We start from the raw sequence: 27,703 nt of genomic DNA on the forward strand, positions 1-27,703 counted from the left end.
CCCCAGTTCAGCAAATCTGACGTTAAGGAAATAACGGTGATGTAAAGGGCTTATATGTTTCATAATAAACAAAAACTATTACTACCAGTCTGAGAATAATTCAAAACAATCTAACTCCAGTTGACATAAATTATTTTACCAATACCATTCTAAGGGGAGAAGTAAGAAGGTGGTTCTTTTCATATCAATTCAATGAAATAAAAATTTCTGTGTACAAATAACTCTAAGTGATACAAAATGCAATGAAATGGAGATGGAATTTCTAAAGCTTTGGGCTATGCTAATATTTAGAAAAGTCTATCTCTGGTGGATCTTGAAAATCAGTTGCCCAGAGATTATTTCCTGCTAAAATTCATGCCAGAACTGTAATGGATTCATTAGGATCTGTTATCATGCTCAGTTAATTTTTCAGAATCAAAGGCTTAAGCTTTTTTTTTTTAAATTAATTTATTTATTTAGTTAGTTAGTTTTGGTAGTGTTGGGTCTTTGTTGCTGTGTGCGGGCTTTCTCTAGTTGTGGTGAGTGGGGGCTACTCTTCGCTGTGGTATGCAGGCTTCTTGTTGTGGTGGCTTCTCCTGTTGCGGAGCACGGGCTCTAGGCGCACAGGCTTCAGTAGTTGCGGCACGCGGGCTCAGTAGTTGTGGCTCGCGGACTCTAGAGCGCAGGCTCAGTAGTTGTGGCGCACGGGCTTAGCTGCTCCGTGGCATGTGGGATCCTCCCGGACCAGGGCTTGAACCCATGTCCCCTGCATTGGCAGGCAGATTCTTAACCACTGTGCCACCAGGGAAGTCCTAGACTTCTAAAAAGTTGCACTTATTTTACTTCTAATTATTTGTTAATTGACCAGTTACTTAATTAATTCATCTACTCATTATTTCAAACCTTGTTTGTTCTCCAGCAATGTGCCAATCTCTGGGGATCAGTGGATGATGTACAGCTCCCACAGCCACAGAACTTTCAGTCTCAGGTGGATACAGGTAAGTGACCAGGTAATTGGCAATACTTTGCATATGAAGTGTGGTGATGGGGGCGTGGGGACAGTAGCAGATGGGTACCTGACCCTAACATCTCAGGGGGAGAAGGCCTTCAAGTGGAAGTGATGTGTAAACAAAGACCTAAAGGATGAGGCGTTTATCCAGGGGGAGGGGAAGGAATGCAGTGGTGGGAGAAGAGTGTTCGAGACAGAGGAACCAGCATCCGCAATGGCGGAGTGAAACAAGAGTGTGGTGTTTGGAGCAAAGAGTTCAGGATGGGAGAATGGCAGGACAGGAGGAGGAAAAAGACACAGGGGCTAGATTTGACAGCCCTGTAAGTAGTGCTGAGGAGTGTGGGCTTTATCTGAGGGTAAGGGGGATCAGAGCCCCAAAGATCAGAGAGGAGCCTGAACTTTATCTAAACAGAGTTATCCTGACTCCCTGCTTACAAAGCAAACAAGATATTCATGCAGGCTTCCAATCACACCAATCCGTGTTTGCAGAGAAGTAATGACTGCTACCAGTGACTGACTCTTTAGCAGAAATTGCACGGCATTTTACATATTTCATAGCATCTAATACAACTATTTCATTAGATGGGTATCATGATTTCTATTTTGCAGATTAGAAAACTGGGGATCAGTTAAGTAATCGGTCAAGTCACGCTGTTAGTAAGCTGTAGTCAGGATTCAAACCCAGGCCTGTCTTGCTCTAAAACTCAAATTCTTTCCATACCTTAGCTTGCCAGCTACAAAAAGCAGTAGAAGAAGATGAAAAGAAAGGCCCCACGTGCAGTCTCTGTTAAGAAAAAGGCTCATGATTACAGAAAGCTATTTAATCAGAACTCAGATCTGACTACCTTTTTTTTTTTCAATCTCTCAAAAATGATGTTCACCAGAGTACTTTGTAACCACCTTGGAAAATTGGCTGATAATTCATTGCTTTGTTACAACATATTACTTTCTCCGTATTACCTGTAATTTCCAGGCATCTAATAGGGCCATAGCACAGGGCACAAAAGCCTACTAAAGACTCTGAATGGATTTCAACACCATTCAGTGAAAAAGGAGAGTGGGGATTTAGCATCTATTTAGGAAGCAATATTTTGGTCTTGATTATGCTCCATGGGACTCCTTCATTCACTACTAGAAATTCAGATTTAATGCATAATACAGGCAGTTCACAGGGCAACCATAGCAGATGACAGAGAATCGTGTTTTCTACCTATTCCTTCCCTCTACTAAACATGTAGTGGTAAAAATGGTGATTAAAGATTTTGACATTCTATAGTCCTCTTTAAATAAGAGATACAATTTAAGATTTTAAAGGATAACGTATGTTCAGTACAGGGAATTGCTTGATATCTCTATTTAAAGGAAAATATTCTAATTATGAACAAGCTCACAGATGCTGGAGTCATTATTAGTTTATTAAACGTACTCTTTACTATGCACAAAGTAAAGTGTGCATGATAACCTGGGAGCCATATGCGTCACATGATTTGTTAGGGCCCAATCACACCTAATTTCAGTGGCTGAAGAAAAAGAGGTAAGCAATTAAGGGAGAGTTTGGTCAGCTTCTGTTCAACCAAGGACGGAAACCTGCACAGCTGGAGACAATTCTGAGCAAATTGATCAGAATTCCTTTACCTTAACTAGAGCCTGGCTAACAAGTTGATACCCCTGAGTTTCTACAATCAAGCAGCAAGAATTTAAGAACCCAGAAAGGCAAGTCACCTCAGAATATTCAATAGCTCTAAGCCATGTTACTTCAAGGAGCTGGGACACCTGTTAGCTTGGGATAAGGCAGACTGTTTTTCATGAATAATATCATTTTCTGGGTAACAACATGCTCACTCTGGGTGTCAGGAGAATTAATAGTTGATCGTGGCTGATTATAAAATAAATTGGTAAACTAGACAAAAAATGGGGACTAGAAAAACAATGGAAATTATTACTCTCAATGGCATAATATCTGGGTATTCAAAATGCTGTGTCTCCTATTACAAAAAAGAGAGAGAGAGACTTACATTTTAATGTATGTTCTCCTGAGCAGCTAAGTGCCTTCTCTGAGTTAATCCCCAGAACCTCACGAAGTGTTGTTTTATATATACTAACGTTTGCTTGCTCGCTTGTTTGCCAATATGATGACCACATCTAAAAACAAAGTCTTTTCCTGGGACAGATCAGCTACTTTAAGGAGGTTTCCCTAATTCTTAAATAATGAACATGGTATTCTGGAAGGATACCAAGGACATTAAACATTTGGAAGAGTTAGTGAAAACAGTTACATATTTTTTTAATAATAAAATAGATTTACCTCCCCTCAACCTTATGATTATTTTTGCAGTTGCAGACTAACTCAAAGCCAAAAAGTACTGGAAACACACTCGTTGCTATCCAAATGAGTGTGCTATGGACCCTTTCCTCTACTGCGTGGAGCAGGAAGAACCTACCAAGCAAAACCACCTACATACAGAACAACAACAAAGATAAGGTCCAATCTGTTACCACTAGCCAGCAAAAGTGAACCTGGTTAGTTTGCTTTAGCGCTGAAATACTCTTCTTGGATTCTAATCTTTTCTTAAATATACAGTTGCTATTTGGGAAAAAACAAAACACACCTGGTTAAAGTATCCTGCGCTCTGTTCACACTTCACAGTGTATCTTAAAGTGACAGCATATTAAAATGTCAATGCAATTCCTGTGCATTATGTGGCTAAAACTGCTGAAAGTACAGTTAGAGTTCCTAGCATTATGTAACTGAACTTGACCCTTTTGGAGTGCCAAAAAATCATATATTATGTGAAATACGTAATTTTCACAAGATTATAAAAACCTAGAGAAATTGAAGTCTACCTTCACATAAATTTATAAATTCCTACTGGCTTTTTTGTTTGTGCATCTAGAGCATGGTCATAGCATTCTTTGGGAGTCTACCATCATGTGTTAGGCATAATACAGGAAATTCTGGATAACAAAATTGTCATTCGAATATTTCCAAGACAAACACACAGCTAACCATATTCAGCTTTAAATACATATATTAAAAAACCATACAGGAAACACTCCTAAAATCTTACATGGAAACCAAATATACCAAATTTGAATATAACGAATATCATAAACATGAAATGGGATCAAATTGCTTCCATGCACTGAAAAAGGAAAATTGTAAATCTGTTAGAACATATATCCCTGGTAATAAATTGTGACATTCTTATTGTGAAAACCAGGAGTGCAGCAAAGTACTTATACTGTATGATTGTTTCAGTAGCCAAAATAAAATAGAATATTACAAAGGAATTTGGCACAAAATGACAGTTGTTCAGGGGGAAACAGTATAATTAAATTGTTCTTTTGAAAATGGTAATGATAAGATATGAATCACATATTCCAGATAAATGTTTTGGCAGGTCTCTGCTTCCATTAAAATCTCCCAAGGACAACCCCAAAACTGCAAAATCTGAGATCCAACCAAGTAAATATTGTACTCAAGTAAAGCATTTCACAGCAGATTGTCTGAACACTTCTCAGCATAACACTCCATACTTCAATTTATTAATCTCTTATAAACAAAGAGCCCTCTCTGAAGTGCGGTGTGGCTACGGCACACTGTTTTTTATATCTAAGCATTCATTTCTAACTTCTAGAAATCATTTCCTAATATGCCAAGCAGTGCCAGGGCCATCTTAATTCCTCACCTCCCAAGACTCCTGCTTGCAGCCCAAGTCATCAGCACCCAGTTCCTAGGCAGGGCCTGCCTGCTATCTCACTCCTCCGAAGCCCTTCCTCTGCCCATGCGGACATGCAAACTAGCACTTACTCCAATAAATAACTGGTTATAACGGGGAGACGTGCTTTGACGGCTGCAGTTGCTCCAGCTTGGCTACTCCTGGTTCTGCTGGACCAGTGACGAATGCCACAGCTTTTTATTTTTTTATTTTTATTTTTTTACATCTTTATTGGAGTATAACTGCTTTTCAACAGTGTGTTAGTTTCTGCTTTATAACAAAGTGAATCAGTTATACATATACATATGTCCCCATATCTCTTCCCTCTTGTGTCTCCCTCCCTCCCACCCTCCTTATCCCACCCCTCTAGGTGGTCACAAAGCACCGAGCTGATCTCCCTGTGCTATGCGGCTGCTTCCCACTAGCTATCTATTTTAAGTTTGGTAGTGTATATATGTCCATGCCACTCTCTCACTTTGTCACAGCTTGCCACAGCTTTTTAATGGTCTGATCCCTGGGACTTTCATCAGCCAACACCCTATTTTTCAGAGGTCTTAGGTGTCCTCTGAGACCCTCCAACAAACACTGCTGCATTATGCATCCAGTGCTTTTGTTCCACTTGGATTAGAGAGCACAGTTCATATATGGTCTTATTTTTTCCCTCTTTTATACAAGACTGCGTAGGGTGAAATCTTTTAAACTATAGAAACCAGAAATATATGTTTCAGTCTTCACTTCAACTCATGTTTGACAATGGGTAGATTGATGTGGACTGTGTACACTGAAAGCGGTATTTAAAGTTGGGATATATCATTCCTTTACTTACTCATTCACTCCTTCAGTTAGCACATATATCATATCTATACAGTACCAGGCACAATGTTGGATGCTAGAAGTACAAATATAAATGTGACATGATCTCATATTTTAACAGAGGGGACTACAAAAATCTATTAATGCTATGATATGAAACGTGCATATTATATATACTGTAGACACACATGCACATGGCACATGTGCCCTCATACATACATATACACACGTACAGAGCTTTATTCAGTGTCAGAGAAAGGAATGGTTCATTCCATTTGGAGATGTAGAAGAGGATTCATGGAAGTAGTTATACTTGAGTCACGTTTTGAAAGGATGACAGAATTTGCCCAAGGAGAAGCTGGGTGAGAGTAATCATTGCAAATATAAATAGTGCGTACAGTGCTTAACACAGAAAATTAAAGATGAGAGAAAGAATGCTTAAAACAGTATACTGTCCTCATCTGTAGCTACCTCACCATTGGCAGGTAGAGTACCAATCCAGAAAGGTCCAATGTATAGAGTCAGATTGCCTGGGTTCAAATCCTGACTCCCTTCTTTACTCATTTCTTTTTTTTTTTTTTTTTTTTTCGCGGTACGTGGGCCTCTCACTGTTGTGGCCTCTTCCGTTGCAGAGTACAGGCTCCGGACGCGCAGGCTCAGCGGCCATGGCTCACGGGCCCAGCCGCTCCATGGCATGTGGGATCCTCCCGGACCGGGGCACGAACTCGTGTCCCCTGCATCGGCAGGCGGACTCTCAACCACTGCGCCACCAGGGAAGCCCATTTACTCATTTCTTGACCTAAGTTCCAGGTTCCTATCGGTAAAATGGGTATAATACTTCACAGGCTTGCTGGAAGGATTAAAATAGACAACATGGTAAAGAACGGTACATAGCACACAGGAAATGTTCAATAAGGTAGTTGCTAATTATTTTTACTACTATTATCACTATTATGTGTAGTTACAGGCCATGTTTGGGGAAGAATAAATGATAGGCTGGTGCAGATAGTAGGTATATGGATCAGAGTCAGTGACTACAGTGGATTCTGAAAAAGGTAAGTTGGGGTCTTCCACAAAGGGCCTCATATGTCATGCTAAGGAGTCTGGATTTGATCTCATCAACAAAGGGGAATGATGAATGGTCACAGAGTTCAGTAAAGCACCTGCTAAGAAACCTACAGCATACAGAAACCTCTAGTGCAGGAAGAGTAATTGGTGTCTTTTATACTTTTCTAGGGCATGAGGCTGGGGAGGTGTTTTGCTGTCCTTGGAAACTACCAAGGGGAAGTGATGACAGCCGTCTGCCTGGGGTGCAGACAATAAGGAGGTGCGCTGTCTGTACAGAATTTTGAAAAAATAATAAATTTTGGTTTGCTTTTTATTATCACCATGCCCTGGCAATTATGAACAATGTCAGTGATAAAATACATCCTTCTCTGCTGGGCAAGCCACCTTCTTGGTATGCCACGGCTTGGTAGTGTGTTTTGTGAAATCTGAGGAGGATTAACAAGCACCCAGAAGTGTCCATCAGTACTTCCTGACACGTTAAGTATGGGCTAATTCAAGAGCAGGAAGTAGACCTGAGGAACAAACAGCCAAACTGAAAGTTCTAGCTAGCCAAGTAGTTGGGAAAAATTGGGGGCATCTTCCAAGGAAAAATGGTCAAAGGGGGAAGCACCATCAAGTAGAGCCTGGGAGAAAGAAGTCATGTGATACCGGACGGTGGGTGACGAAGAGGAAGATACAGACACAGAGAAGGCTGCAAACAATGTAGCTTCCTCATCTGTAGCTACCTCACCGTTGATAGGTCAAGGGCCAATCCAGAAAGGTCCAGCCCTGTGGTTTTCAGGCGCACCAACATCAGCATCCTTGGAAGGGTGCTGGGAAGGAAAGGCAGGCAAATTACTGGCTCCCACCCAGACCAGCTGAATCAGTAACGCTGGGCTGGAGTTAAGGCGTCTGTGTTTTCACCAGCCCTCCAGGTGACTCTGACACATACTGAAGTTTGAGAATCACTGCTCTTCCTGTCTGCCGAACAACTCCCGAAGTACAGTACTGCATGTTCTGGGTTATAACATTGTACATATTCTGATGCCTCACTGGTATTTGTCACATATCGATATTTAAGCCTATCACGCATGAGACCAATGAACTCGATCCTTTGTTTAACCCAATGGCTCTCAAAGGGGGTAGAGGGTGATTTTTGTCCCAAATACCAAGCGGTATTTGGCAATGTCTGAAGACATTTTTGGATGTCAGACTGGGAAAAAGGTGCTTCCTGCATCTAGTGAGTAGAGGCTGTGGATGCTACTAAAACATTCTACTAATGCCCAGGGCAGAGCCCCCTACTACAAAGAATTAACCAGCCCACAGTGTCAGAAGAGCTGAGATTGAGAAACCCAGGTTAACCTTACAAAGAAAGAAGTTTATTTAGGATCCCTATTACGTTGGGGGAAGGGAAAAGCAAGGTGGGGAAGTCGGCGTCCAATCTGGTGTCTTTGAACACAAATCCCCACTCGTGTGTGAGGAATGTTTACTGATTGGTGACTGACTCTGTTTATTGTTGGTCTGTAAAGGAAGTAGGAGCTTTATGACCCTAACCAGGAACTGCCGGCTTTGTTTGCTCTCCCTCTCTTGAGCTTGTCCTTCTGTATATTGTTTCTACCCTGACTTCATTCTTTGATTCCAAAGCCGTCAGGCCAGTCCTGATCTGGATCTCAGCCTTGAGTCCTGGCTGCTCAGACATGGCTTGTAAAAAGAGAGGGGGGGATTCTGGAGACTGGCAGTTCCGGTAGTGGGTGCTGGGGGGACAAGCTCCCTGAACTGCTGACGCCAAGACTCCCTCCCTTCTTAAGTCAGGAGAAGCCAGTGGAAAGGGGGCCACTAGCACCATTTTGGAGAGATCGGGAGCTGGCTAGGGCTGTGCCAGACACAGAGGGTGATCCATATGTGGAAGAAGCCCTGGGTTCCCCACACCTTGGCACATGTCTGGTACAGTAGAGGAGGGCACACAGGGCCACTTACTGAGTGAATTTGGCTAGAATCTGAACGAGGCAGGAATTGCGCTTAATTGTGGGACAGAGGGGCAGGAAGGAGACAGATCTGTGGAGACTGAAAGCTGGACGCTGGAAACATGTCCCACACAAAAAATGTGGAATCAGAACGAGCATCACAAATACTTGGCTTGTTTTTTCATGTAATCTGGGGGAGGCTTTTCTGCTGTGCGGTCCAAGGAAGCTTGCCCCTGGTGCAAAAGGCCATTAAATTCCTGCGAACAACTCTTGGCTTCTTTTTTCACAATGATTTTTACAGCCCTCACATTGCCACGGGTTCTTTTCACATTTATTACTGTTTGACGACTCTATAATCCACTCCAGTAGCAAATGGGATACAGTTCTATTTTAATTTTAAAGGTAATTCTTTGTATTTAGAGTCTAAAGCGTGCTTTATCTTAGACCTGGGGTCTGAATCTGCCTGGGTTGGGTCTCCAGATTTCTTATCATCAACTGCAGTGCAGATGGGCAGTACGAAGACTCCTCGGGAGGCAGGACCCACACAGGAAGGCTCACTTCCTAAAAGACAGCTAGCGAGGCAGCGAGAGGCCCGAGGATGGAAACACCTTTCAGGCAACTCTCTGGGAGTCTATTTAAACAGGTGACCTTGCAGAGAGAGGCTCCAGATCCCATTACCGACTTGCCGGCTGAGAGGCAGATTTGTTTTTATGAGCTCTCAAGGCACACACTGGGGGCCAGGAGTAAATATGGAAGAAACTTGCTGAGATCTTGCTCCTTTTACACACAATGGAAAGAAAAGAAAATTATGCAAAGGCTTTTTTTGAGCACGACAGCCTACCAGTAAACGGCCAGTGAGCAAATTGGTCATCGTTCAATTAAAGTTTTAAATTTACGTTATGCAAGAGGGATTAAAAAAAAAAGAGTATCAGTTATTTCAGCCCTCTTGCTTCCTTCAGGGAATGGTGAAAAGAGGAAAACAGCTGCTTGTATATGAAGGAGTTTAAGGGTCAAATATTGTGCCCAGCGGTGCTGACATCTCTTAACTCTCCCCAGGAGAAGGGCACTGGCATCACTTGCTCAGCTGGCCGGCTGCAGGCCTGAAGATGGGCCGCTGCAGCTCCCATTTTGTTTCTCATTGAGCACCTGCAGGGTCAACAACTGCAAATGAATATTGCAATTAGATTCTAAAACTTTGTTTTTATTGGCTTTTGGGGACAAAAAAATTTTTTTTCACTATTTATGAAAACACAATGTAGCCAGTAAGTTACAATGTAACTGTGAGTTTCAAACTTTGCATAGTCATTAGGCTAATCATTAGTCATTTGTGGTTGACAAGGAGGGTTATAATTTGACACCTGGCAAAAATCAAGCAGATTTCAGAGAATTTGGAGCTGGGAAATGAGATGGAAAAAACACCCTCTTTTTTCCTAGGAGGTCCCATGAAGTAACGTTTGCAATCCTCTTTTCTCTCCATAGAAGTGAATTGCCCATGATTCAGGGCTGTGATGTCTCTCCATCTCTGATTGTTGGACCCCCGCCCCGCCAAGAGCCTTGTAAGCACTGGCCAAAGAATCGCCTCAGAAGGTTCCCAGAAGTGAACCTCTGGGAGTTACGAGAAAGAGATAAATAATTCCTCAACCTGACGCTTAAGCAACAAGAGACCACCAGAAAGTTTCAGTGTCAATTCTGAAAATATTTTTTGAAACATCATAGAGTCATGGGAGAAAGGAGTTTTAGAACGGCAGAGTCCTTAGTTCCTAACTTCTCCATAAAATTCCAGATTTTCTTCTGTCCACTATCTATGACCATTTTCTTTTGTGTAATGTGATCAAAATAGCAAACCCTGAGTTTGTCTTTTCTGACCCCCGACCTCTCACAGGTGTTCTGGCTCATTTCCTGAGAGTTATGTTTGATTTGGGAATGCTTCCCTCTTTTCTCCTGCTCCCTTGTTACAGTTTGAAACCTGGAACACCCGCATACAAGACCCTGACTATCTCCCTGTGCTCCCCAAAAACACTCTTAAGTGTTCTCTGAGAACTTGGCAAGCATCTGGACAGGGACAGTTTTCTCACACTCTGGGAAATCAAAATGTAAAACAATAGTTCTTTTCCAATTCTTCAACCTGAGGATAAATTTCGAGGTCATTTCTTTTTCTTTTTTTCCTATTTAACCTAAAAGTTTCTCTGTTTTTGTACTAAAAGGAAGTCAGATAAATAATCTACTTAAGTTTTCAGTATGTAACAAGGAAACAGAAATGCTAATTTGAGATTCTTTAGGACCAAGCATAGCAAAAAGCCAAAAATTATTCCAAGATTATTACTTCACAAGCAACGATTAACATTTTCTTAATAAATCTCTCCCTCTCCCTCTTCCTCCACGCACCCCCCCCCCACCTCTGCCTCTCTCAGATTCCAGGAGAAGAGACTAGAAAATATTACTTTTGGAAGTCATGCATTATTTTTGTTTTGAAATGGAGCTAGAGCCCTGCTTGACACTACTACTCTATTAATCCTGGTTGCTTTGAAAAAGAAAAGGCTTAAGATCCCTAGCAAATCCTGATCAAAGAGAGATTTCTATATTTTTTAATTCAATAAGAGGTAAGGCCAATCTACTGAGCAGTGCAATAGTCTCTCCCTACTCCATCTGGCATTATTCATTAGAAACAAGCAAACAAAAAACTAGCCTCATAAGTTGTGCAAGTAAAAATAAGATAACTGTGTGCACTAAAAACACTTCCTTAAGGAGTGTCCAGGCTGGCCTCAGGAAGCCCACCAGTCCCTAGAATCATGCCCACCAGTCCTCGCATCACCCACGAGAGTGAGTCCTTCTCTTTCCACTGTAGTGGGTAGGGGTCGTCCCTGCACTGCACCGGAAAAAAAGAGCCTTGAACCTTGTCAGAGAAGAATGGACAGGACTGAGAGAGACACAACTATCCTGCATCTAGATGAAAATTTCGCAGTGTCAGGAGTAGTAAAGGAGCGTCTGGTGCAGAGGTCTTGGAAAATTCACTGACACAGAGCGAATATATGAATATCATTTCTAATTCTCTGTGGTATAAAGCTATAAACCACAAGTTGAGCACTGAAGAAAATACAACATGTGCTGTATAAAATGCCCAGGCTACGAAGCCAAAAGAAATATGTGAATTGCATAAAGTATGTGAATTGTGTGAAGCTTGGCTCATGACTGGAGCAAAAGACAACCTTAGTGTTTTTGTTTGTTTTATTTTTCCAAATATATAATTTAAAAATATACATGCATCAATTTTTAAACTACCTTCATTCAGTAAGTACTTATCGAGCACCTACTTTGTGCCAACACTCTTCTAGACACTGCATACATACATCAGTGAACAAGAGAAAGAAGGTCCCAGCCTACGCTCCAGGGGAGGTGGACAAACAATTAATGAGTACACAGAAATCAACGTGATGAGATCAGAAGACTAGAGCAAAAAGATCAACAGGGTAATGAGAAAGAGAGAAACACAAGAGGCCACTTTGGATGAGGCGGCCAGGGAAGATTCTCAGAGGAGATGACAAGTGAGCCGAGGTCTGAAGGTTGAGAAGGAGCCAGTCATTCCAGAAGACGGGATACCAAGCACACAGGTTCTGAGACAGGAGAAAGCTTGGCAGGTTCAACAGAGAAATCCCACTGCTGGACATGTACTAAGATCACGTTATTTTTGAGCAATGAAAAGGTGGCTTTGGAAACATAGAATATCAAACTGGAAGAAGACTCTGAGATCATTTAGGAGAACAGCCTCCATTTCCAGGTGAAGAATCAAGTCCCAGAGCGTTCCATTGACTCCCATCACTGGAGCCGACAGCATTGAACCAGAATGCTGGGCTCCTGCGTTCATCTTCCTGCTTGATTAGATGTCTCTCGGAGTTAATGTGTTAATGACATTCTCGCTTGACACTTAAAGCCTGTCTACAAAGGGATCATTTCTGCTAACCTGTTCTTTTGGAAGGAAAATGGGTCAGAATTCTAACCAGATCCCACTTTAGAACATCTGAAAAAAAAATTTTTTTTAAGTATACTGGTTACTGGTTACTTTTCAGAATTTAAAAGGACACAAATACAGAGATAATTTAAATTCTAAAGGCTTTTTTTTCTTGAGAATTTAACAGTACTGAATTAGATCTGATAGACATTTGCCGTATGTTGTGTTTCTTCATAAAAAAGAGAAATGCATATCCCAGATAGAGTTTGATTACCAAAAATTGAGGATAGTCAGTTTAATTTTGGATTGTTTTTGCTATGAAAGTATGTAACCTATTCAGTACTTGCAAAAGTTTCACTGGAGAAAATATTATTCAATAAGCCCCAAATGGGAAAATTTTATTCTGTAGGAATTTGGCCCAGAGCACGTAGAGTTGCATCCAGAGAATATACAGCTCTATTTATCATCTTGCAAACTTCTTCATTATGTCAAAACTAAATCTCAGCTGTGCCCTGACTGCAAAGCAAAAGCAATACAGGCAATTTAAGCCATCTCAACAAGAATATTTTGAGAATTAATCGATTTTCCAGGAATGTTCAAACAACTTTTATCAATTTTGGTCAAGGTTCACAGTTATGGTATTACATTATCAGCCTTGGATTTATGTTTGTCTAAAGAAATTTATGATTTTTATTCTTGCTTCACAAAAAGGAAAAACAATCTTCTAGCATGCCCATGATAACCATAGTTTTCAGCTGTGCTACAATCCCAGCAATTCCGATTTCATTCGGCATCATTCCCACTATATGCTCAACTCAAAAGCAGCTCTCCCATGGGCAGGGCCCGAGGTTCCAAGGGTCAGCTCACAGTTGTGCTTTCTCTTCTCAAGCAGCTCCTTTCTCAACACTTTTGGTTCTCTGGTGATACAGGAAGCACCCAAGTAAGTAACCTAAAGCGTTTCCTGCACGGCACATGACTTTTAAGGAATATTCCAGCTCTTTGAGACAGGCTCTTTATAAATGCAGATGAGGAGCAAACACCTCTGATAAGACAATTTTATTTTCACTGGTGACACTGCTTAGAGTTTAACTAGAAATCATTTAAAATAAAATAAGTGTTATAGCCAAATAAACAGCAAACATTTTGAACTTTACTTCTTGAATTTAGAGCTAGAGCTTATCTCAAAATAGACATGGTTATTAGTTTCAGATTCTCTCTTTCCCCCAAAACCTGTACTTAAAATAGATGATTATCTGAGAAAAGTTTATGACTGCATTAAAAAACACTTAAAAATATCCCATTTGTTTTTTAATTCAAAATAAGCCCAAATCAGTTTATTTTATTCCTATATTTTATAGGCATATTCTATTCTAATAATCCAAAATTGGAATCTAAGCCATGGTTAAGGCAAAATATCTCATTATAGGGGAACCTGTGATGGGCATTCGCTAAATGAAGTTGCTGAAATTTTTAAAGCAATTGGGATAAAACCCTGGATGGGGATGGGGAGGTGGGGGGAACAGAGGAAGTAGTCTTCATGCTGACACTCACTTTAGAAGTAAAGAAAGCCATTTAAGAATTATTTACCTTTCAGCTTAAAAAAAAAAAAGGACGTCTGGAGAAGCCCATTGGCAGGCATGAAGAGTGGACAGATGCTTCTCTTCATCCTCCAGGCTGGGCTCCTCTAGAAGGAGAAGCCTTTGCAGTTAAGCAGAAGGAAGACAGAAGTGTCAAAATAGAACACGCCTTACTTATTAGCTAAGGGAGAATCTTCTAAGCCCATTTCATTAGTTGAGCAATAATAGCTACTGCCCTTTAAACAAACACCAAATCTGTATTTTAAAAATTTAGACAAAAACACAAATTAAGGAGAGAGGAAACATTTTACAAAGGTTCCACAATGTGAGTCATAAAAATAGTATGCTCCTCTAGGAAGTAATTTTAAAAAGAACTCCATTTACAAAAAAGAGAAAAGAAAAGAAAGGAAAGAAAGAAAGAAGGAAGGAAGGAAGGGAGGAAAGAAAAAGAAAGAAAGAAAGAAGGAAAGAAAGAAAGAGGAAGAAAGGAAGGAAGGAAGAAAGGAAGGAAGAAAGAGAAAGTAAGAAAGAAAAAGAAAGACAAAGAAAGAAAGATTAGAAATATTTCAAGATTATAAAGTGAATTACAGTTGATTTAACCTAATAGAACTATGTTATTTTATGTAGGGAGAACTGGCTGGATTTTTTTTTAAAAGAAAAGTTGTTTTCCTTATTAAGAAATTTGAAAAATAATTTTAGTCTATGGTAGCAAGATTATTCTGCATAAGATCTTTGGGACCAATATTTTCTCCAGTGCCTCAGAGCAACAGGTCCTTAGATGTCCTCTCTTTCTATCTCCTCCTTATTATTGGGCCACTGGAGAAATGATTAAAACTGTTCGGTAGCAGCAAAGGCCCATGTACATGGAGGGTTTCCTATGGATCAGGAAGCTTTTGCAACCAGCCCCGCCAATGGCCTGGGTTTATGTTCAGTGGGCTGTCTACTGTGGGCCCCTCTGAGTTTTCCACAGTGTGAATATAACCCTCGTTTCCCAAAGAGGCAAAAGATTGTCAAAGTAAGAATCCCAGGAGTAATATTAATGAAATCTCTTCATGGGGTTATGGTCTCTCATCCCCAAACCTTCTGTCTTTCCCCAGAAAGTCACGTATCTAGAACGTCATGCAGCATTCTTAACACTGCACAAAATAGGATTATTTTCTCTTGTTTTAGGGTCAAGCTTAGATTATATTAGTCTTTTTAATTAAATCACTATACAAATGTGGGACCTTTTAAAGTTTGCATGAATTCATTGGCAATGATGAATTTAATTTGTAATAAAGAACTTAGGTGGGAGCAAATGGCATTTTAAAGCACACATTTATTCACTTAACACATATTCACTGCAGCCCTACAATATGCCAAGGAGAGCAGAGTTAATTGTCACCTCTACCCCTTCCAAATATATTATCCATCCTGTGCACCATTTTTATTTGATTATGTTAATAAATAAAATCTTTAATGATGACTACATGGAAAGAATGACATACTCAATCAATGCAGAGCTGCAGTGTGCCCACCACCCAGGACTTCCTTGCTTTGGCTCAGTAAGTACAGAAAGACATTTCAATTAAATAAAACAAATCCCAGAGAAACCCAGATATGGTCATGCAACTTCAAAAGCAAAGTTGAAGTTACACCAACGTTTTTTGGGATTCTGTAACCATTTTATACTATTATGAGTTGCCATTGATTGATTTAGCTAAATGACAAAGACGCAACAAAAATATAGTTTATAAAAATGTGGTTCTACTCCTTGCTTGCTTTACTTCAGTCACATTCTCTCCATGGTTAGAAACAAGCCATGACAGTGATCTAGCCCTGGATTTCTATGCACGGTGAGAAATCAGGCATAACCATGGTCTAACCCTGAATGTGATCTCAATGTTTTATACCACGGACAAATCGTTAACATATGGAAATAACCCTCTCAGCTGCTCTGTAATTTTTTTTAATCCTATAGACTCTACTGCCTTGACTTTATACTCCATCCTGAACTTTTTCCGCTGTTCTCTCCCCATTATAAAAGGATTTTTTTTCTTTTCTTTTCTTTTTAAAGGATCTACTGGGGGGAAAAAAAAAGTTTTGTTCCTTGTTTCCACCCTGCTGTTCTGTTGGCCCCAGTGGTTGCTCAATGTCCCCTCTCCAACCTCTAAATTAAGTGTTCATTTTCAAGTTCACTGCTGTGCTCCCCTCCCCCTGTAAAGGGAGCCTGTGGATGCTCCCCAGCCCCAGGTCCTCGCTCTCTGCTGGGCTCCCCACAAAGCAGCCTCTCACCATAGCCTGTCCTCAGATTTCTCTTTTTAATAAAGTTTGTGGTGGGCTTATGCCTCTAAATCATTTTCACCCATCAGAGCCATTTACGTTCCCTCTGTAACAACCAACGCTCACTCCTCTCCCATCGCCTGGCACTGATTTTTTGCCCCGGTAACCTCACTCAGTATGACAGAATGTGTTTTCTCTGGCTGTAGATAATATATTCCCATATCACTCTCACAAACCACAGAATGATCTCCACAGGGAAACCTCTGCCCTTCCACTTCCCATCATTGCTAACAAAGCGGTATACAGAAAAAAACCCCAATGAGAACCACAGGTTAATGAGATGTTTAACACACACACAAAAAGAATTCTCTGCATGAAGACTTTTTACATAACTGCCTATGGGGTATTCAGCCATGGTTCCCAAAGGCTGACACAGTGACCAGTCAGGCTTAAGATTCACCCAGGAGGTTGTTACACGTAAATATCCATAGCCCCCACCCCCAGAGTTTCAGATTCAGCAGGTCTGGGGTTTGGGAGCCACTGAGAGAGAGTGTGTAAATCAATCTCAACAGCTTCAGTAAAAGCCCCATAAGCAATTATATAATGACATGTGGATGCCAAATTTTCAAACCATGTGAGTCTTTAGAATTCACACAGTAATTAACATGTTTGGAGAGAAGTATGATAAGACTTCTTTCTCAGTGCAAGTTAAGTCCTAATGTGAGGAAGGATGAAAGCCAAGGTGTGTATTGGCCTGTCCACTCACCAGCAGCCTATAACTGCATCTGTAAGGAGCTGTGAGGACAATCCTCACCCCCACCTCTCCCCGCCTTCCCCAGCATCCACCAAAAAGAGTGCCTCACAGCTCTTTGACAGGACAGGCTTTTAAAAGTTCAGTCTTTACAGGATGGGTAATTTAGTTCATTTGCACCTGATTTATGCTCCATTCAAAAATGAAACAAAACAAAAATGATGGGGCTTCCCTGGTGGCGCAGTGGTTGAGAGTCCGCCTGCCGATGCAGGGGACACGGGTTCATGCCCCGGTCCGGGAGAATCCCACATGCCGCGGAGCGGCTGGGCCCGTGAGCCATGGCCGCTGAGCCTGCGCATCCGGAGCCTGTGCTCCACAACAGGAGAGGCCACAACAGTGAGAGGCCCACGTACCGCAAAAAAAAAAAAAAAAAAAGATGAAAAATGACTCTGGGCCAAAGAGAATGAACACCTCAGTAATTCCGTCTTCCTGAAGCACAATGAGCTATTTCCCTTCCTGGGAATAAAAGTGTGAAGGGGATGTAAGCTAAAACCCCCTTGGACTGTGACTTTCATAAATCTGTGGGGTTTTGAATACCACTCTCTACACACCAGTACAGACCATCAAATGCATATGCAGTAAAATTCCCTCCCACCTAGGACCTTGCTTATTTGCAACTGTCAACCCATTTTAAGCAACAGTATTTTTCTTACTAAGGAGCCACTGGACCACCTCTCTTTCCCCTTAAAGAAGTCCTTTCCCCATTGCACTCTAGGCTTGTGTTGTCTAATCCCATAACCACTAACCCATGTGGCTACTGAGCATTTGAAATGTGACGATCAATATGTAGATGTGCTCTAAGTGTAAAATAGGCACCAGATTTCAAGGACTGAGTATGAAAAAAAATAATGCAAAATATCTCAATAATTTTTATATTGATTAACATGTTGCTATGACAGTGCTTTAGATAAATGAGCTCAAATGAGATATATTGTTAAAAGTAATTGTATAAAAAGTTTCTTTTTACTTTAGAAACTGTGGCTATTAGAAAACCTAAATTTATGTATGTGTCATGCATTGTATTTCAATTAGCCAGTGCTGTCCTAGATGAAGTCCAGCATTTTGCTTTTCATCTCCAAGCTTGTCACTCGTGCTGACTCCGTACCTTCAATGCCGTGTGCAGGTTCATTCCACCCAACTTTCATCTTGACACGCCTACTGGAAACACTCTCATCTCACTCTTCCCCAGTCCAGTCTCCAAAACTCCACCAAAAGTTTGAAATGTTTTTGCCCACCATCCTATCAAGTCATTTCTCCCTTTTCATTTCAACAGATTCTCACTTCCCATCTCTTTCATGAAATCTTAAGTTTTTCAATGAAGACAACACAGCTGCATATTACTCATTTTCTAGACATTCCAATTTGGCCATAGAACTCATAGGGCTATTATTTCTGATTGTTTCCCAATACTCATTTATTCATTTGTTCAACAGCATTCACTGGGCACCTCCTGGAGGCCAGGCACTGTGCTTGCCACGGGGGTTACCTAAAAACATCAGCACACAGCCCTAAAATGATGTGTGGAATGATGTCAACAGGAACACACAGATGAAACTGATGCTCTCCTGCCCTCAGAACCAGAAGGACTCTCTAGTTGCAAACACCCTTCTGAGGAAGGATTTAAATGCAGTGCTCACATAACACAAGTCTTCCAGCTTGGAAAGTTGAAACCTTCTGACTCCATATTAAATACTTCCCCTCTCTCACACTTTGTATTCTCCCTCATGTTTCCCTGACTACCTTATAAACTCCATTTGTCTTTGTAGTTCCCATTTCCTTTGCTGACACAGTATTAAACACCATGCTTTCATATAAATATATATACATATATAGGTATGTATGTGTGTGTGTATATATATATATATAACTATATATATGTAACTATATATATATAACTATATATATATGCATAGTCATTTATTTCCTACAATAATGTAGGTACCACATTATTCCTATTTGAAGATGAGAAAAACTGAGGCACAGGGAAGTTAAGTAACTTCCCTGTAGCTGCTGTTACATGGATGATAAAGAAGCAGAATTTGAACCCAGGCAGCCTAACTCTAGAGCCAGGGTTCTTAAATACTAGGTAATCCTGTCTCAGAGAGAATACAAACACACACCAAGGACCATGTAAGCTTGAAGCTGCTAAGGCCACCTGCTGCCAAGTGAGAGAAGCCATGCCAAAACTGAAGCCCATGTAGGGAAAGGAAAGCTGAAGGGAAAGGGAGAGAGACAGAGAGACAGGGAAAGAGACAGAGAGACAATATGAGAGATGTATGAGATATTACTGATTATTTAATATGAATCTCTGGAGGATATAAAGTGAGAAACTAAACTACCTTTGGTCTTCATAGTTGTACAAGTGAACAGTCTTTTGTCATTTGTAGGTATGGGTTCTTAACTGGGGGTCCAACGGAACTGCACACAAAGTTCTTGGTGTATAAACAGAACTATAAAACAGTGTATATGCATGTCTCTGGGGAGAATCTCAAAGGAGATTCTACCTAACTACCATGTTTACGGCATCTTAGCCAAATCTCTTCTGCAAAATCAGGTGGGGACATTTAGAACAAGGCTGTTGTCATGTGGTTAGCCTATGCTCACATTAAGTCTATCCCTAGAGCCACACTCACATGGAGGAGAATAAGATATTTCTTATCAGTTACAACTTCTAATCATCTTTTAAAATGCAAAGTGAGTTCCTGTTAAACATGCTGAATTGAAAATGCATGCTTGTAACCTAAGTGTCCATCAGTGGATGATGAATAAATAGAGAAAATGTGATATATCATATACATACAGTAGAATGCTATTCAGACATAAAAAGAAGGAAATTTGCAACAACATGGATGGAATTTGAGGGCATTAGGCTAAGTGAAATAAATCAGGCAGAGATAGACAAATACCCATATGATCTCACTTATATGTGGAATCTAAAAAAAAATCAAACTCATAGATGCTGAGTACAAATTGGTAGTTGCCAGGGGATGGGGATGGGGAAAATGGATGAAGATGGTCAAAAGGTACAAATTTCCAGTTATAAAATAAGTAAGTCCTGGGGATGTAATGTATGGTTAATAATATTATATTGTATATTTGAAAGATGCTAAGAGAGTAGATCTTAAAAGTTTTCATCACAAGAAAAAGAAATTCGTGGTTATGTGCTGTGATGGATGCTAATTAGACTTACTGTGGTGATCATTTTGCAATATATACAAACATTGCATCATTATGTTGTATACCTGAAACTAATATAATGTTATATGTCAATTATGTCTCAATTTAAAAAAAGAAAATGCATGTTTATGTCAGCTCTTTCTCCAAATCCCACTAAAATAACAGTGTGGCAGTTCTGTTTGTTTGTCTTCAGACCATTTCTCACTCTTCCCTTGTCCTGCTCTGTTCTGTTATGCAGAGGGACAGCCCTCTGCCAGGCTGGGCCTCCCAGTCTTCATTGGGTTCAGCATATAGGAGCACTGATCGGAGACTAAAGGGTAGAGAAAAGAGAGAAACCAGAGGATTTCCCCTCTCCCTGTCTGCCTCAGGCAGGAAATCTGGCAGTGGCTGGGGTTCCTCTGAGACCAGCTACCACTCGACAGATCTACTGTGGTTCTGGCTTTCACCAGGTAGTCCTGGTGCCTGGGCTTAGGTAACACCACCACCTCCCCTCTCCCTCGAGCCGGGTGTAACAGAATCGGTAATTTAAAGAGTGCAAAAAAAATGATGAAAGAAAAATTCCTGTGAAGAAAGAATCTGGAAGTACACTTTTAGAATCTATTTTCTTTCCTTCCGCAGAGAAAAGGATTAGGCACAAATAGAACCCCAAAAGACTAGACTTATTGATTTTGCCATACTCCAGCACATGAGATGTTGTGGGAAATAAGCCATTTCCATTCTCAGATTAATTCATTGTCCCATTCTTCAAGGAAAATATCCAAAGAGAGGCTAAAACAGCCCACAGAAAACTGAAGCAAGTGAGGTCATGGGGCTCATGGCCTGGTGTATCTCATGCCCCACTTTGACAATGCCTGCTACAACTTAGAACCCAATGCCCTTGGACGTCATTAAGCAAAGTAACCTGCTAAAATCACTAATGTTACATGGTTTCATGAATTATCCTTTATGGTTTACAGTTTGTCTTATTTAGAAACGTGGTCATCTCCGGTACTATAATAGTGAAGATTTCGGCAATAATTTAGTCTGTCCTGTCCACTCCCTACCACCTGTGCGTTAGTGCCCAGTGATAAATGCTACCAATCTTGCATATTCTACTTCTGATTCAGCCAACTGCAAAAGTTTGGGGCTTTCAGTTTATTCTATGATTGTGAGTCTTTATTCAATACAGTTTTTATTGTTATGCAGGTCAAATACCATCCACCATCCAGTTGCCTTCTCCTTCAGGGTCCCTGGAAGGATTGTACTTTTCCCTCTCCCTTGAAGTTAGGTAAGGGTGTGTGACTAATTCTAATCAATGAATGCCCTTTTCATAAAAATATCTATATAACAAAGAAGACATAAAGCCCCAATAACCTGGCACATCCATTTCAAGAAATATCTGATTCATATCCAGTACCATGAAATGATATTGTTTTTGAAATTCATTGTGATGAGATTCCTATTAACTCATCAGATTGTGAGCTCTCTGAGGGCAGAGCTAACCTAGAACCCACACGCACTAGGTGCTCAATACATGTTGCTAAATGAATGAATGAAGGATTGAGGGAATGAATGAGTAACCGTAATGTCAATATTGTCTTGTTTAAATCATTCTTATTTCTCCTTGCTCATTTGAACACTGCACTAATTTAGGAAATTACCATTAAATGAAAAAGACAATTTATTCCTCAGAGAGATTAACAATAATCTGGCTTTTCAAAGAAGGTTAATATGGAAACTAAGAAGGAAAGGCCAGTGAGTTTTGCTTTCTGTTTCTGAACTCTATATAAAAGATGCTCCAGGAAGTACACCCACCTTACATTTGAATATAATTTTGGATTTCCTTCTTTCTCTGTTTGGGTTTGGCGACTTGAGGCTGCTATGGACTGAATGTTTGTGGCCCCTCAAATTCATATATTGAAACCCTAACCCCCAGTATGATGGCCTTTGGTGGTGGGGGGTTGATTAGGTTTAGATGAGGTCATGAGGGTAGAGCCCCATGACGGGATTAGTGTTCTTTATAAGAAGAAAGAGAGACATCAGAGCTTCCTCTCTCCATCACCACATGAGGATACAGCAAGAAGGTGACTGTCTACAAGTCAGGAAGAGGGCTCTCAACAAGAACCAAATTGACTGGCACCTTGACCTTGGACTTCCCAGCCTCCAGAACTGTAATAAATGTCTGTTGCTTAAGCCACCCAGTCTATGAAATTTTGTTATAGCTTCCCAAGCTGACTAAGAAAGAAGCCAAATTCTCATCTTCTCTATCTCTATCAGAAATGTAATATTATTTGCATGTCACAGACACCTTCCCTTGCTTTCAGCAACCAGCCTAACTAAGATTCTATTGCCTCTGTAGGTAAATTAAGCAACATGTCCCTTCAATGACCAGCCTGACTCATCAAATATTTCCTAACTGTGGCAGTAAGGGCTTGTTTGACCATCACTGTTGCATGGCACTTTTTGCTGTTAAGCTCCAACCTAGGTAGGGTGTTGTTGGATTTTACACAATGCAAATAAATGGAAACTTTCACTATACTTTCAGAGCCTTTAATATGAAAAAATAGAGTTCAGTAATTTAGCCATGGATTTAACTTTTAAAAAACTGCTCTAGATCATATTAAAACCCACAAGATTTTTTTTTCTCTTGGTAAACAGGTTTAATACATTGCCCTGATTTTAAGGCATTTAAGAGCAAAGGCATTTTCCAGGAAATATGGCACTTTGTATTGGCAAACAGTTGTAGGAATAAATTCTTTAAGTACCATTTAAGAAGTTTACTTGAAATTTTGGAGTTTCACATCAAAATGCTCACTATTAAATAGCAATCTGTTATATGCTATATAACATATATGTTATATGCAATGCCAAATGAAAGTCTGCTGTCATAATTCACTAGATAGAGTTTAGTTTTTACATCACTTTGATAAATTTCCCTTGCTTACCAGTTTAGTCACAAATTATACCTTACGGTTGTCATGTGAAGGCAGTAAACTATTATATACTTTCGGATGACCTGTATCCAGAAATGCTTTTCACTGCTTACATTTTATCTGTCAAATAGTATTTTCTTTAAGAAGTAAATATAAATGCCATTATTGGGAGAAGCTACCGGCCTAGGACAAGTTCTAGCATTTAGTGTTCTGACAGATCTTAATTTGGATATCAGCCAAAGTCAATAAAACTTGTTCATGCAGAACCTTACCTGGTTTTCACCACATCGAGAGGGTGCATCAGGCAAATTTCTACAAGACCTGGAAGATGATAAAGAAAAGTCCAATAAACACTTATGTAAACACTGGTTCTTATTTCCTTGACCCTATTGGTTTCTCAAGTATGAACCTTCAAATTAAAAACTCGGGACTTTGGACATGACAGGTAATAGAGGCTAATAGCAAAAGACTAATGAATAACATGATTTTATTTCTATGGGAGCAAGATACATGAGTGATTACTTCTTTATAAGTGCTCTGGCACAAACGGAGATTTTAAACAGAGGAATGATATTAACTTCTATTAATATGTTCTCCCAACAATCTAATCATCCGTCCATTAACCCTCCCACTGCTCCCAATCACATTTATTAACATGAAAACACATGAGCAGTGATGCTCCAACCCTCTCTCCTTTGGTAGATGCACCATCTCTCTCATCACAGCATGGATGTACTGGTGTCACAAGCACCTCTAAGTCTGAAAGACTTCTTCAACTAGAAGAAGCGCACAAATACTATCATCTGAGGAGAACAGTTTCTTTTCAGTGTTCAATTCCCTGAGCTTTTCCTTCTCTTTGGAATGTTGTCCTCCTGTGAGGATACACACACATACACTTCTTCTGAGAATCCTACTTACCTTCAGATCTCAATTTGGGCAACTATTTTCCCAGAAGTCCTGGGGCAGAGACTGTTAGTTGCCCCCTAGTATTCATCCCCTTTTCTTCCTGGTTGCTCAGAATAAATACTACATTTCCCAGCCTTCCTTGCTGCTAGGTCACATGTGACCAAGTTCTGGCCAATGGGAGGTGAGTACAAGTGGCTCGAGCAATTTCTAGGAAGTCTTTTAAAGTTAAGGAGGCTGCTCCTCTCTTTCCTTTTCCTACTTCCTTCTGGTGGAATGTGGACCTAGGGCAGGAGAAGCCATTTTGCACAATGAAGTGATTTTGGGCATGGAGGTCACATGTAGCACAGCAACAAGACAGAAGTAGTCCCTGACATCATGGAGTTCTGGTCTACCTCCAGACATTCATGTTGAAGAAAATTTTCATTTCGTTTAAACTACTGCTATTTGGGTTTTCTGCCACTTGTACCTGAACCTAATTCTGATACAGGTACCCTTTGATGTGCTCCCACAGTACCCTGGACTTGTGTTATTACATGGCACTGTAACTGTTTTCTTGTCTAAAAGCTCCACAAGGACAGAGATTCCACCTGCTTTATTCACCTTTATATCCCCATCACTTTGCACAATAGCTGGCAGTCAGCTCAATAAAAATTTGTTGAATAAATAAATTAATGCTGATTAGGGTTACTGCACATGCCACTATGTCAGCTAATTCTCTAGATGAACTGGCAGCAATTTATTCTACATTTATTTCATTAGTTTGAACATAACCCAAATAAGCAAGCAAGGACAGAGAAATGCTGGTAAATATGATATGAAATAAAGCACAGGAAGTACTTGAATGCAGAATTGCAATATTGTTGATCACATATCCAGATGTTCAGCAGCTATGTAAATGTGAGAAAGTGACTAATGATTCAACACCTAATAGACTGACAAATGATTCTTGAGAGGGGTGTGCATGCAGGGTATTGTATTCAGTGCTGGGACATAGCCTGATGCAGTATCAAAGGTGCCTGAAAGAACGAAGAATTTCAAAAGTGGGCACAGAAGTGACACACTGAGAACAACCTTACATGTAAAGGGAAAACAATGAAAAGAGAACAGCAATATGCATAAAACTAAGTTTTAGGTCCAGTGATTTAGTGTTGCTATTTACAGTGTGAAATGTTGCTATTTATGCTCTGTACCAATTCTAGTCTTGCATAACAGTTTACTTTTATTGTCAAATTGTCAACTGTCTTCAAGGAACTATGCCATGGTTCTCATAAAATGAATGACAGAAAATACAAATATTTACAATTTTTAAGTAAAATTTTAATTCAGCTGTGGCCTGGGTGTGCTTTATATTTGAGATTATTCATCCTAGGACACAAGGCTGATTTTTGTAAGGTAAAGACCTTGCAAAAAATTTTTAAACATATATATATATATATATATATATATATATATATATATATATATATAGAGAGAGAGAGAGAGAGAGAGAGAGAGAGAGAGAGAGAGAGAGAGAGAGAGAGAGAGAGAGAGAGAATATATATATTTCACCAGGAAGCGTTTTCTACAATTTTCACCTACTTTGCCAATAACCACTGGTTGAGGACTCAAGGGTATCCTTAAAGTTGGGAATAGAAAGTCACATTAAAGGCATCACACTTCACAGAATGGATGGTGGGTGGGATGGCTGTCTTTTTATTTTGGAGATTTAGAATGCTTACAATGTAAAGCAGAAGACCCTTTTTTTTTTTCCAAACTATCCCTTTACAACCTAAGCCACAGAAAAGAGACAATGGAAGGTACAGGACCACATTGATGGACTGACCATGGGACACACCACCCCTGCTAACTCCTAACAGAATCCTCAAGTATAGAAACCTAGAATGCTGTTGTCATTCCTGTGCCTTCCTTCCTGGTCCACCTTCACCCATGAACAGTGCTGCAATGGCTTCAGTAACCTTTTTAGCAATAAAATGGGGGAATGCAGAAGACAAACTAGATGTCCAAAGGTAGACTTGAATATAGGTTATTAAAGGACAATGTCAAGTGATCCTTCAGTTCAGGTCTTAATTTTGATTTTAACTATACACAATGCTATTATACATTAATCTGTTCTAAGATAAATTACTTGAGAACAGAGTCTTCTAAATTTACTGACTTCTTATCACTGAGTCAATTCACATTTCCTTTCTCTACAATTCCATGACATATACCAGTTATATTACATTTTACATTACCAATATTATATTACAATTCCATTACATATATCAAGAATAGCATTTATCACACCATACTATGACCAGTAATATACAGAAATATATAACTGTCTCTCCACACCACTCCCCCCATCCCCATACTGGCCATTTCAATATTCATCTCCAGACACTGTAGTCTACGTGAATGGCATCTCCTGCACTTGTGAAAATGTGTAGTCAAATACAAACCATGAGTTCTTAGAGAAGAGGGAGTATTTAACTTTATCGGCCCACTGAGTAAATAACGCTAAATATATGAAATTAACTCAGGAAGGTCTCTATCTACACTCACTCCCTTGGTGATCTCATTCCAGCCCATGGTTTTAATTACCATCTATATGGTAACAACTTGCCAATTTACATTTCCAGTCCAGACTTCTCTTTCAAAGTCTAGACAAATATCTCATTGCCTATTTGACATCTCTACTTGGATATCTAACAGGCATCTCAAAATTCACATGTTTAAAACGGGACTCCTGAGTGTCTTCACCAACACCCCTACTCAAAAAACAAAACAAAACAAAATAAAACAAAAACCAAACCAAAACAAAAGCCAACCTGTTCAACCTTAGAGTCACCCTGGACTCCTCTTTCTCTCAAAATCCTCTTCCAATCTATTGGCTCTACTTCGAAATATAACCAGACTTCTACCATCTCTTACTTCCTTTACTGCCTGTGCCCTCGCTCCCTTTCTGGTTAAGTCATGGTCACCGTTTCTCAGCTGATTAACTGCACCTCATTAACACGTCTCCCTTCATCCACCTTTGACTCCTTCCATCTATTCTCACCCAACAGCTCAAGTGATCCTTTTTAAGATGTAAGTCATTTCATGTCATTCCTCTGGTCAGCAATGACTCCCCATCTCACTCAAAGAAAAGCCATACATAATACGGGCCTGCATTACTTCTCTCACCAACTAACTCTCTTACTATTCTCCCCCTCACTGATTCTACTCTGGCCACAGTGGCCTCTGCTGTCTCCCAAATATGCCAGGATTATCTCAGCTTTTGGCCTTAGTGCTAGCCATTTCCTCTGCCTGGAATGCCCCTCCCCCAGATTCTACTTGGCCAACTTCCTTCACATGGTCAACAAGTAGTCTGACCAGTCTAACACAGAGGTCTGCTCCTCCCCACCCCAGCACCAAAAAAAATCCTCATGCTGCTCTGCTTTTTCCTTTTTCCATGGTACTTATCAACTTCTAACATGCTACATTATTTACTTCTTTTTTATGTTTATTGTTTCCTGTCTCTCCCAGTAGAATATAAGCTTCACCAGGGCAGAGATCTTTGTCTGTATTGTCCACCAATATGCACTAAGTACCCAGAATAC

The 27,703-nt window shown here is 40.2% G+C and overlaps 1 protein-coding gene across 1 annotated transcript in view; it reads right to left on the reverse strand.

Moving 5' to 3' along the window:
• The window catches only part of SLC25A21 (solute carrier family 25 member 21), a gene marked incomplete at both ends in the record, with an annotated part of 507,744 nt that overhangs the window by 186,446 nt on the left and 293,595 nt on the right, over window positions 1-27,703 (reverse strand). The window contains one exon of the mRNA XM_079701358.1: window positions 23,489-23,537. Within this exon, the coding sequence (XP_079557484.1) occupies window positions 23,489-23,537 (49 nt within the window). The remainder of the gene's footprint in view (window positions 1-23,488; window positions 23,538-27,703) is intronic.

The sequence above is a fragment of the Hyperoodon ampullatus genome, assembly GCF_949752795.1.
Source record: "Hyperoodon ampullatus genome assembly, chromosome: 3".
Taxonomy (NCBI): Eukaryota; Metazoa; Chordata; class Mammalia; order Artiodactyla; family Ziphiidae; genus Hyperoodon; species Hyperoodon ampullatus.